Source organism: the organism of the source record quoted next, unplaced genomic scaffold (assembly GCF_019419815.1).
Source record: "Pyrus x bretschneideri cultivar Hongxiangsu unplaced genomic scaffold, Pyrus_bretschneideri_v1 Contig25, whole genome shotgun sequence".
NCBI classification, from domain to species: Eukaryota; Viridiplantae; Streptophyta; class Magnoliopsida; order Rosales; family Rosaceae; genus Pyrus; species Pyrus x bretschneideri.
In genome coordinates, this window is record NW_025999557.1 from 4,320,857 (window position 1) to 4,333,387 (window position 12,531).

Here is a 12,531-nt window from a genome sequence, read left to right on the forward strand (position 1 = left end):
TTTAAGTGTTCTAATTATCGTCATTTCTCCGCTGATTGGTTTCCTAATGAATTTCCTTTTTGCATGACTTTCGGATATTTGTAGGATGCTATCATCGGCACTCCAAGACAATCTTTCACTCATCGTGTAATGATGTTCTTGGAAAGATGTAGAATGATGTTTTTTGAGTGCTAGTAATAGCTTCGGTTTTAGATCATTTGATTAGAAGGGGAATTCAAATTGGGACCTTGAATGCAAGGGAAAGTGTTCTTAACCAGCTTTGGCAACGAATTATACACATTTAATGCATAAGATGACTATAATTTGACAACGAATGTAATTCAAAGGACTTCGCAACGACAACAAAACATGAAAGATAGAATGATTTTGGAGCTCTTGTTTTAGATTATGCTGAATGTCTCGGAAACAATACACTGTTAGATTACAATACAAGGGAATAAACAATAAACACAAATTAGAAAAAAGAAAAAAAAAATGTTCTACTTAATACAGTACAATGTACAGCAAGTAGTACTGATGATGCTTGCTACCTAGAGTTACTTGGAAATATGGAATCAGAATTATTTTGTTTTCCACATTCTCCCCCTTCGAAATTCTATATTTACGTACACAAACCCTAAATGGTCTTGCAGATTTCGCCACAACTAATAACATATTAAGAGTCAGATTGGGGTATAATTTGATTTATCACCCTCTTCACTTCCGTAATACTTACTTTCTTGCCACTCACGTTATCCTTCACCTGAAAAAATAATTCAAAATGTAAAAAAAATCAGAAAAAAAATCTCATTAACTAATACAAATTAACTAATATGCATGGTGATAAACTATCTAAATTACGTACCTTGGCTCTTAGTTCAGCTACGAAGAATCCGTTATTCAATGAGGACTGGACCACCGTGGTCTCAATTCTTAGCTCCCTAAGTGTTTGCATCACATCAAGCAATAACCCTTCTCTATACGGGCATTGGAGCTCCAACAGCCCATCACTCTCGATTATCGACACCTCTAGAGAAGTCCCCGTCACCATAGGTGTTGGTGAAGGTTCTGGCTGAGGTGGTGGTGGGGGCGGTGGAGGCGGTGAGTCCTCCATTACTTTAGCCTTACCAATGGCAACACCGCCACTTCCCTCCACAATCCTCAACTTCCTTTTATCGGACCCCGGTGGACCTCCTTGGGTCCGCTCCACTACCGTGAGCCCACTTCGCAACTCTTTACAACTACTGGACCTTTGCATTTCCCCGGATGATCTCGATCGTTGATCTTCCTCCATCAGCATGTTACGTGCCTCGAGATCCTGAATTTTGTTACGTAGTTGCTTCACATACTCGATTGTGTCCCCTAATATCGAAGCCTTGTCCATTTTTGTCACAAAAGGCACTAGGGACCTTAGTATTATAAACCTCTCATTAAGCTTCTCTCTACGACGTCGTTCCGCTAACACATGATTGGCACTGAGCTCGTCTTGTGGGGTCCCTTTCCTCAAACGCGTCGAGCCTTCGCCCTCTTGAGATTTTGGCGAGTTTTCGTCGCGATATTTTGAGTGGAGGAATGGTACACTAAATAAAATATATTTCAAAAGCCATTGGGACGTGCCCTCAACCGGCATGAGGAAGTGGTGATCAATCCGGCTCGACCACTTGGCGAAAGCCGACTGAGTCAAGCAAGCTGTGTAGTTGGTGGACGATGAATCCGTCCACCGAGTCGCTTGTCCCTGCAGTATGGTGGAGACCGTCTCCGAGTAATGTGTGTCGTCATCATGTGTCAACTCCTCTAAAGCTAGGGGTCCTGCATAAACACACCAAACAAATTAGGTTGCAATAATTTTGTCAAGAAAATACTAACTAACAATTAGTTACGAATTATAATAATGATTAGGTTAAAAGCTTAATCAAGAAGTACTTAATTCAACAATTAGCATTGAACTTTACGTTGGTTGGTGGAAAATTAGCTAATCATCAAAATATAATATGAAATCTAACGAACAAATTGGCCAGGTTTTTCACGTGGCTAGAAAAATCACGCATGCAGGTTCTACTTTTGAATTAGGGTTTTATCTTTTTCAAACCATCTAGTAGAATCCCGAGAAGCGAAGATGTTTTCAGGGATCGCTGCAGCAAGTGGAAAGCTCAGTTTTGGACGGGAAAAGCAGGACCTACACTTTGAGAAGTTGACCTATCTCCAACTCCAAGTAATAAGAAAAGAAACCCTACGTTGTAGTTTACACCAAAGCAAAAATAAGCAAATAATAGTCTGCCTTGCTAATTTCAAGAAGGAAAAAATGTACATGTTGATATGACAACTGCGAGACTACAAGTTAGGAGACATTAATTTCTCTGAAGACATATGCCAAGAAGAGTTAGAATTTTTTGTAAATTCTTTGTTAATTTATATTTTTAATATAATATTTTATAATATTGATACGAGAATTAATGTTAAATTATAAAATGATAGAGAATCTCATCTTAAGTGAGTCTACTTAAAATTTCTCCTCTCAATACGGCTACATAATGTTATTGTTTATTTACTGTATACAATAGGATATGTATCATGAGATTGATATGTTTAATTTACTATATTAACAAAAAAAAAAAAAAAACGAAATAACATAATTTAATGGTGTTTCGTTTAGGTATTTATATATTTTAAAATAAATATGTATTTAGAATGAACACTGTAAATGTATGTAAATTTGACGGTGTATAAATAAAAGGGGCATGGCCATGTGCATAGAAACCTTGAAGTTATGAAACCATATTGTATAATCACAAATCTAACTCGCATTTTTAAGGAAACCAATATCAGATAATATTATTGATTTTAATTTTTAATTTATAAGGTTAAGAATTGAAAAAAAAAATCAAAACAAAGGAAGAGTATACCAATTAATAACCAAGTTTTGTAGTACCTGTGTGCGGCGGTTGAAGGCCACTGCTCAGCGGCTCTTGTACTGACGGACACCGCCTGGTCGACTCGGCTCGATACGAGTCAGCTTTTCTCTGCTGATCCGCTGGGTTCCTAGACTGACTCACAGCTAACAAGTGGAAATCAGAGTCCAAGTTATTTGAGGCATCGTCCGGGGAGCCCAGCCGGATGTCTTCGGACATCTCGAGTTGCATGAGCTCGCTTGGCTCGGCTACCGCGGCCAAAACCTGAGGAGGGTTTGCGGCGGGAACAACGGCTCCACCATTGCGACCCGTTTCGGCTTCGGAGTCGGACTCGTCTCCTCCGTCGTCCTCCTCCTGATTATCATCTTCTTCTTCGTCCTCTTCGTCTTCTTGGGCGGCGTTGAGAGGAGGGTTGGTGCACATGGTCTGGAGAAGGTGCGGAGAGTGGAAATGTGGGTGATCGGATGAGGTGGCGGGGTTGGATGTGGAGTGCTCGGAGAGGGCAGGTTTTGGTGGCGGAGGGTGGTGGTGGTCAACGAAGAAGGTTTTGACGTGTTCGACTAAGGCGTGGTCTTCTGGAACCTACATTAAATTAATACGTACAATAATACAATAATTAATACAAATTAAACATGCATAAATATTTGACCTTAGACTAATGGTAGGGCAAATGGCAGGAAGATAAAATTTGTAATCTAAATGATGTTACTAATAAAAAAATAAGCAGTTAAATAAGGGTTTTTTTATATAAGTTCAAAAGTCACTAAAAATTGGACCTATTTCAAAAGGTAGTCTATAAAATTGGACCTATTTCAAATTTTCCCTAAATATAGTAATAATTATTAATTTTCAAGTAATTTAGTTTATAAATTTTTTGTCTACAATTTAGTTTCTTTGTCATTACCCCACCTTTTATTATGACCAAAACGAAAAGTGTTACGTACCCTCTCTGTGGTGCCAAATTCTACGACGCCATCTAGAAGAGGAATGCACACCACGGTCTGTATACGAGCACTCTGTAGAACCATGCAAAGAAATACAATTTAGTAATGCATAATACGTGAAAACATAATCTCAATAAAACCTATATGGAAAGGCAGCATTATGGTACTTAGTTTTCATTTTCAAGCACGGCATCCTAAACTACTTTAATTTACAATAATCGAATTTGATATTTTTTTACAGAGCATTGTTGTATTTATAAAGCTGCACAAAGGAAGATAGAGGTTGGCTTTGTTTAGTGTATAGATGGTACCTTTGCCAAAATAGCTCTGGAAAAGGTTTTGCTATCGACCTCGTTTGCACCGGTGAGCCATACATGCTGCCTCCTTGCGTATGCTTTCCCTGGCAACCTACGTTCGCACACATATCAAAATCTTTCTTAATCATTCTTTTAATTATTATCCTATCATGATCATGTAGTTTAAAGCTAGCTATATATGCTCACACAAAGCTTTGAGAGATGAAAAGGAAGTTACACATATTATTGTGCAAATAAATGGACAGACTATATATATATATAGGACGTGGGATGCATGTTGCTGCTAGGTTTAGGTCTTGTTTGGAAATGTTTTTCCTGAACATCACTTATGCTCATAGCCACTTCTGATTGGGACTCGATTGGAAGAACTTCTATTACAAACACATTGAATGTTTCAATAAAATCCTAGGTACTTTTTTAAAAGTATTTGAAGTGCTATTTTCAATGAAGCATCTGCTCATAAAAAGCACTATCGATTGCTTTTCTAACTCATAAGTGTTTCTAACCTTTTCCGTCGAACATTATAATAAACACTTTTAATTATTTAATAGGGGTTTTAGCTATTTTATGGATCTTGACCATTTAAATGATAGAAATACCGACATGTACAAGCAAACTAAGTCGAGTACTACTGCATGTGGTGGGTGCCGAAAGGCATCTCTAAAGCTCATGACCTAGAATTAGAGAGCTGCAGTAATTACATTATATCTATATATAATTTAACTCATTTTTTGAAAAAGCATGTTGTTTTACATCCAGTGGAGTTTAAGAAGGGGCATAACAGTACGGGCCCGGCCGATACATTATTTGACCTACTCCACACAGAGAGAGACTTTTAGCTGTGTGCTGGCATTGGTGAACACATTTGGTTGTATGTTATCCCAAACTAGTAGCTTCCATTCCATGGAAGCAGGTGAATAATATAGATGAGAGTATGGAGAAAGTTTTCAAATGTGCTGGAACACAATTTTATATACCAAGTGCCATAATACAATTGGTTGAAATTTTTTTTTCTAGTTTTCCACCAATTATGTTATTGTACTTGGTTTATCGAGCTGTGTGTCCGACAAATTGAAAAATCTCTCTCCAGCTAATTAGCTCAATGGTAAAAAAAATTAATTTATATATAATTACTTTCACTCCATCAATAAATTGCCAAATCTCTTTGCAGAGTCCCAGAATATATTCCCCCATCAGTTTCTAAATTAAGTAGTTTCCGATCTCAAATTGTAAAAAATTTAACAAATGTACCTATGCAAACTGCCCTTCATTAACTTCTCAACAGACTAGAATTCCATAAGTAGTGTAGTTATATAAAAAAGCAAGAAGAATATCACAATGATCAAATGCTTTATTCACATAACAAACACAAAACAACATCAATAAAATTAAAGTTTGGTTAATTAGCACAAACTATATATAGGATGGTGATATTCACACATTTTTTTACTTTCTACACACTCTTAAATTTCGGCTGTGGATCGAACGAATTGAAGAAGATCAAAAGATAAAAAATAACAAGGATGTACGAAAGGTAAAATGATGTGTGTGGAAAGCACCACTTGTATATATAGAAGCAACTTCTTTAACAAGAATTTCGTTTTACTTTAAGGTACATTTAGCGGTTTTGACAGGGAGGGACTCGTCTACGTATCACGTATTATCAAAAATTGACATACAGACATATCATTTATATCTGTATGTATACAGTTTATACGTATGACACATGTACACAAAGAGACAAAGCAAGAACAAACAAACAATATATCACCAAACTAACAACAGGGTACTTCTGTTATAAAGAACTTGTTTGGGTTTGCAAAGTTGTAGACTGACAGACATTGGAGGATGGTGGTGTTGTTGTCAGTGACTCAATGTATTGGAAGTGATGATACTTTCTCTCCGGAGAACCCCATGTGCCAAGATGCACTCTTTCGCACCTACCCACAGCCTTACTCGTGTAGCTAAATAATTTTTCATCTTTTGAAGAAATACAGTTCCGGACATTTTGGCTCACCCACATTTACCACACTTGTCTTATTGCCTGATTACACACTTACATAGTGCCCTATAGTCTATATATAGAAAGCAAATTTAAGAGTATTTGTCATATATCATAAATGTCATCGGCAAGTATCAACCAAAAATATTGAAATGTTAGATGGGAGGCTCAATACGTAGGCCAGTGTTTGTACTCATGCAACTATACCAATTATTAAATCCATCAACCACAATACGTATGATACCGGAAAGTGAGCCCTTTTTAGATAATCGAAGATTTTATTTGCGGTAGTTGTTAGTACTGATCGACAATACCTCTAAATATGTATTATGTATGTGTTAGAGGAAAGTGTATACAGAGTTGTTATCCGTACATCAAAATAGTAAATTTACTTTCATCCCTAATCACAATACTCGAGTTATATCTTAAGCTTTTGGGAATGAAAGAAGATGAGGATAAAACCAATGTGAGTTAATAATAGCAACATTGGTAGGGTTTTTCATTATATCGTGTAAATCAAGGAAATATTTTAACTAAATTTTACTTTTTATGTATGCGACATAACAGCAGTGTGAAACAATTAATAAAAGCGTTGAATATTCACAGTACCATAGTTTTTTTTTTTCCTAGTAATAGTTGCAGAGTCTGCATTAAACTTACACCACAAAGGCAATAATATTTGCCATGGGATTATTGAAAATTAAAGAAGCTTGCAGGGAAGGAGGAGAGCATGGAAATCAATGCAAGCCAAGTAATTAAACAGAAGCATAATTGATGAAGTGCTATTATTTGCTTACCCGACGCCGGGGGGAAAGGAGAATGAGACACACATCAAGTAGAACCATTCGGATTCGGTTAAGTCCTCCGGGGACAAGGAAGCGCAAGGGCGGCGTGCTGGGGGCTGGTTTGTCTCTCCAGCGGACAAAGAGTCGTAGAGTTCTCTGAGTTGCTGGCTCCTCTGGAGAGATGCCTCCTCGGCACTCACTTCCATTGGTTGCACCGTCTTCCTCGTCTTGATGGCTCCATTATAGTACCCATCTGACCATACTAAGATCCTGATGTATATTACAATTTATTAATGAATCTTCTTGAAGAATTAGTGACTTGAAATGAAATGAAACGAAATTGAAGGTATGGTAGGGCATCTGGGTTAGGTAGACGTACCCTTGTTGGGGACAGATTTGCCAGAAGAGACTGTAAGTCCATTGGACATATTGGACTGAGGCCTGCAACATACCACGGAGGCGGCTGCTGCTTGGCGGCGGTGCAGCCATTTTTGGCCACCTGACCTTCTCTCGACCTCTACTAATCTTAATTAGAGAGAGAGAGAGAGAGAGAGTTGAGCTTAAGTTAGCTACCTTTTTTTCCCTAACTCTCCCTCTGAAATAACATCTAGATTAAGCAAAAATTAAGGATTAAGAGAGAAGAAGAATAAAGGAGTTGTACTTTTGGGGATTTGGGTTTGATTGGTAAGTGAGAAGGCAGCAGAAAGGAGGAGGTGGATTTGCAGAGCTAGCTAATGATCAAACAGCTTTGATGTTTGAAACTAACATATGATGAGCACATACAGAAAGGGGAAAGAGAAAGTTGGAGGACTTAAAGGAGAGAAGAGACGGTGAGGAGAATATTAAAGCAGACCTGCAGGTGAGAGAGAGAGAGAGAGAGAGAGAGAGAGAGAGAGAGAGGAGTTAAGAAGAAGAGTGAAAAGCGGTAGATGATGACTTTGAGGAAGATACGTTAGTTGCATCCCAAGAAATGGCATCGGCCCTTATCTTTTTTAAGGAGTTATATCGCACAAGCATATTATTAGCTAAGACCATACAAGGATTTATGTAAATTTTTCTCTACTTAACGTTTGTTATCAGTAAAAAAATATAACTGTGTTATATAAGTTGTTTTCTTTTGTAAACAAGGCGATGATGTTAAAAATTCAGTGGAAATACGAAGGGTCGTTGGATATGGTTGATGGGAAGTGTTAGAGCATGAGTGAAAAAGGGTTTGGCGATGTTGTGGGGGGTTTTGACTGGTCGGTCTACCAGACAGTACTGAGTCATGCTGTGCCTGCTTCTCCTGAATTTGTTAGTTGTGCTGAGCCTGCGCGCGTGACTTCATATGATTGCAAAATTGAGTGGACCTTTTTTAATGTGATCAGAGGAGAGAGAAGGGAGTAGGTGGCCAAAGACCGGGCGTTGGAGTTATTTCAGTTTAGAATATGCATGTGAAAGTTGAAGCTACCAATATTTCCACATCCACTTGTCAAAATGTGTTACGTACATGGCATACTAAAGTTTCATTCCAAAGTCGCAAAAAAATTTTATAAGCTTCGAACGTTACGTAATATATCATTTCACGTGTTATAATAAAAATGAATGATATAATTAACATATCTTGTTTATGAAGTATATATATTCATAAAAAATAAATCGTGTCATTATATAAGGAGATTATGTGACTATATTTTAAATACACTAAAATTCTAAAAGCAAAATTGATCCTGAAGTAAGACTTTTTTAGAATTAGAAATGTCACCACATAAAGATACAAGAGAGAAATTGCTATTTTCCTATTTTAGTTTTCTCTTTCCTTCCTATCTATATATATAAACTCCAACTAATTAATCCGGTGAAATTCAACACATTAGTCAAATTCAAGACATTAGTCACTAGGGTTTTGTTTTTTCTTTCCCAGGTCGTTGTCTTTAATTTAATTTTATAAAAAAGGAAATCCTAGCTAGTTAACATAATCAGTGTGTCTAGTACTTCTATATTTTTTTTCAATTTGATTGAGATTTTATTTATGTTATATTTGTACTTTGTTTTTATTTAAACATTATTAAGTTGTCTCTTTTTTTGTTTTCCTTTTTTTGTCAGCAAGCATATATTGCTTTCTCGAAGTATATGTGAACAACAAAAGACCATGTGTTACAATAGGGAAAGACAAGTTTTGCAATGAGGCTGAAGCGACCAAGGAGGAGAAAAAGAGCCATAAACAAAACAAAGAATCACACCGGAAGAGTCCACTTTCAAGACAAATATTTGGCTAAGCATGCGGTTGAGCCAACTTAAAAACAAGGATGACAACATGATTAACCATGCTCTGGAAGAAATCACCAATAAATCACCCCACAATCCGCATTAGTCACGGAAAACACTTTAAGCTGCATAACCTGATGAGATACCCTTAGCAAGCACTTTTGTATTTACTTTGATCCTAGGACACCGAGGAGGATGCCAAAGAACCAGAATTATAGAAGCTTTGCAAGATCCCAAGAGAAACTAATATTTCTTTATCCAAAACACCACGGACATTACTTGGAGAAAGAGCTCCAACCTGCCTATGTCATATTGCATTTGCTAGTATTCAGGGTATTAGCTTAAACAATTTTCCAGGTTCTGTGTCACTCTGTGATCATAGGCCTGGGAATTAACTTCATCAACAAGCAGCAGCTAATGCAAATCTCGTTCCATTTTTATGATATGGTCTACCTACCGGCCCTTCGGGCTTGTTTTGGTTCTCCGGAGGAACGACTAAGCCCTCCATGTTGGAAAGTGGCGAGTGAGAGCACTTGCAACAGTGAGTTAAACAGAGGCTAAGAGTATGTGTATTACCTTTCTAACAATACACTCTCTGTGGTTGTTCTTGAGACATGAATCTCTCAAAATTTGGTATATGTTATTTTCAAGGGCATGCATGGTTAATTAAGAACCACAAGTGCATGCGTCTTTATTGCAAGTCTCAATTTCTCGCAGATTGGTAGCCGTTCAAATATCATGTCTCTATGACATGTACTTGAATCAGAGAGATTTTTTAGTGTGCTGGAAATACAAGGCAGAACATCACATATCATTATATAAATTGAGGGACACTTGAAAAAATTATTCTTCTAATTGTATAATGACTTCCGCTTCGTGTTCTGGACATACTGAAACATTCTCCTTGAACTAGGAGTACTAATCAATGCATTTCTGTAGCAGTTGGGTTGGGCAAGATTTATAATAGGGAACTTTTCAAGTTTTTTTCATTAGTTTTCATTTTATAATAGGCGTGGTCCATGAAGGGTCATATTAAATCAAGTGTTGTCTATTTTCCAATTCACCATTTAATATCATCCAAGCAAACATTAACTGAATCTAAAATCGTTTATTCATCTAATGGTTATCCAATAAATCGACAAATTTACCATGTTTTTCACTAAACTGTTTATGATTTGTTTTTAAATGGTAATTTAGAAAGTAGACAAGTTTGCTCATCAAACATCATTACATGATAAGAAAGAGAACTGAGATGATCCACGTGAGGTCGCTAGAATCTCCCTCCAAAACGGGTAGTTAGTATTGTCTTGTACTTCCACTCCTCCACCACCATATGTCTTAATTCACACCATATAGTATTCTATATTAGTTTTGTACTATAAATTAATGGAGGGGTTTTTTAGTCAAATGGTCTTTGAGATTTGCATAACACATCATTTTGGTTCCTGAGATTTAAAATTAATAGAAGTGGTCTCTGAGATTGTCTATCATCTATTATTTTGGTCATTCCGTTAAAAAGCTCTGTTAGGGTATAACACATAACTTTGGTCCCTGAGATTTGCAAAACACATAATTTAGGTTCTTGAGATTTGCATAACACATAACTTTGGTCCCTGATATTGTCCACCATTCATAATTTTGATCATTTCGTTAAAAAGCTTAGGGACCACTTAAAGGAGTTTTTTAATGGAATGACTAAAATAATGGATGGTGGACAATCACAGGGACTATTTCTATTAATTTTAAATCTTAATAATCAAAGTTATGTGTTATGAAAATCTTATGAACCATTTTGGCTAAAAAGCCTTAAAGGAGGTCTAACTTTTTAGTGAGAAGATTGAAATGGTTATATGTAACTGGGCCAAATTAACATTTGCCCAATTGCCAAGCAAGGCATATAGTTCTGAAGACTCCGAACTAATGGCCGGTCCTAAGCCCAACTTTACTATTGTTGGTCCGGGCCCGAAAAACTATTTAATCATGTCAAACCTGGGCTCGAGAGACGTAGAACTTTGTTCGAGTACGTGATACAATGTTATTTTGTTTGGTCTTTTACATAAATGCTCGTTGTACTAAGTACTTTAAGCTTTGTTAAGGTACATTGTTCATGCTATCCAATATTCAGGAGATCCTTTTTTGAACTCATACATGTTTCTGTAGGTCATACTATAACAAATTTGTCTAAAAATATGTGCACCCATATTTTTCCATTACGGCATGCAATTCTTGTCTTTGTTTGCCGCCATTCTTGAAAAGCATACCTATCAAAGCAAATACGATTACCTCGATGAGATATTTCTTTCATTCTTTCTATGTGTTGTTTATGTGACGATGTTCGATAGCGGAGGCAAAGCCAAACCGGAGGTGGCCCATCCCTAAAAACATAGAAAGTAAAGAGTGTGTTTACTTTGTTACGAAATATCTTTGCTTGTATGAAATTAGGAACAAAAATATGAATTTTTCAATAAAATATTAGTAGGGTTTGAGATGGAACTCTAATTTTCATACATGATTAAATATAGTTATTTTCTCGTTTTATGTTTTAAGGAAATCATATAGTTCTTTTCTCGGTTTATGTTTTAAGGATGATTTCTCGTTTACCACACCCCCTCCTCCTCTCTTCCTCCTCCGCCCTCCACCCTCCTCCGCCTCTTCTCTTCGGGGTGAAATTCTAACTCCACCTATGAAGATGTTACTATAGATTAAACATGAATTCTCCAAGAATCAACGATCTTAAATCATATCTCTATACGTAGCCAATTGACTGTAACATAATTCAATTAATTCAACATCGAGAAGTCTCAAAGAAAAACAAAGAAGAGAACATTCCAAGAAACAAAAAAATATAGATAATTTTAAATAATATCATTGTGTGGAGGGGAGGCAAAGGATCGAGTACTCCACCGAAATGGAGGAGGGGTATTAGTGGACTCTCCACTTATAATATGTCCTCTAATTACAATTTTTCGACCTTGTTCCTATCTGATGTCCTATCCTACATATATTGATATATAAATTTAAGGAGACCGCGACCAAACTTTTGTGGCCCGCACAAATTTTGGGAAGATTTTTTTTAGTCTGCTGAGAACATGGTTTAGTACACAAGTGTAATAATATAGTTGATTAGATTTTTTATTTTTTATTTTTTATTTTTTAACTTCCAATCAATTGTATTATGACAATTGCTATATTGGGTCGTGTTCCTGGCACATTAAAAACGGCTGATATGGTTAATGGGTTAATTAAGGCTGCATATAGTATTTAGTTAGGAAGAGTCACGTTGCTTCTAGACTAGTGATGCTTTTGGGACTAGAAAATATGGCTTTCTTAAATAATTAATGTAGGATC

General features: G+C 36.6%; 1 protein-coding gene across 2 annotated transcripts; it reads right to left on the reverse strand.

The window, feature by feature from the left end:
• Window positions 1-361: 361 nt before the first annotated feature.
• LOC103947578 (transcription factor BHLH42) lies at window positions 362-7,795 on the reverse strand. 2 transcript variants are annotated; one of them, XM_048586747.1, is made up of 7 exons: window positions 7,316-7,795; window positions 6,949-7,206; window positions 4,144-4,240; window positions 3,833-3,904; window positions 2,936-3,470; window positions 845-1,791; window positions 362-742 (listed from the first exon to the last, which is right to left on the reverse strand). In XM_048586747.1, exons 1-7 carry the CDS (start codon window positions 7,423-7,425, stop codon window positions 656-658), a joined length of 2,106 nt encoding a protein of 701 aa, XP_048442704.1. In that variant the 5' UTR covers window positions 7,426-7,795; the 3' UTR covers window positions 362-655. The 2 variants fall into 2 exon arrangements, with proteins under 2 accessions (XP_048442704.1, XP_048442703.1); XM_048586746.1 differs by having other exon boundaries at window positions 845-1,788; window positions 2,909-3,470.
• Window positions 7,796-12,531: the final 4,736 nt, after the last annotated feature.

Coding starts and splice junctions, on each gene's coding strand:
- LOC103947578 (XM_048586746.1), bottom strand. CDS start 7,425: ATGGCTGCACCGCCGCCAAGCAGCAGCCGCCTCCGTGGTATGTTGCAG. Junction 3,905..4,143: donor CCAGAGCTATTTTGGCAAAG/GTACCATCTATA, acceptor ATGGTTCTACAG/AGTGCTCGTATACAGACCGT. Junction 743..844: donor TAGCTGAACTAAGAGCCAAG/GTACGTAATTTA, acceptor TTATTTTTTCAG/GTGAAGGATAACGTGAGTGG.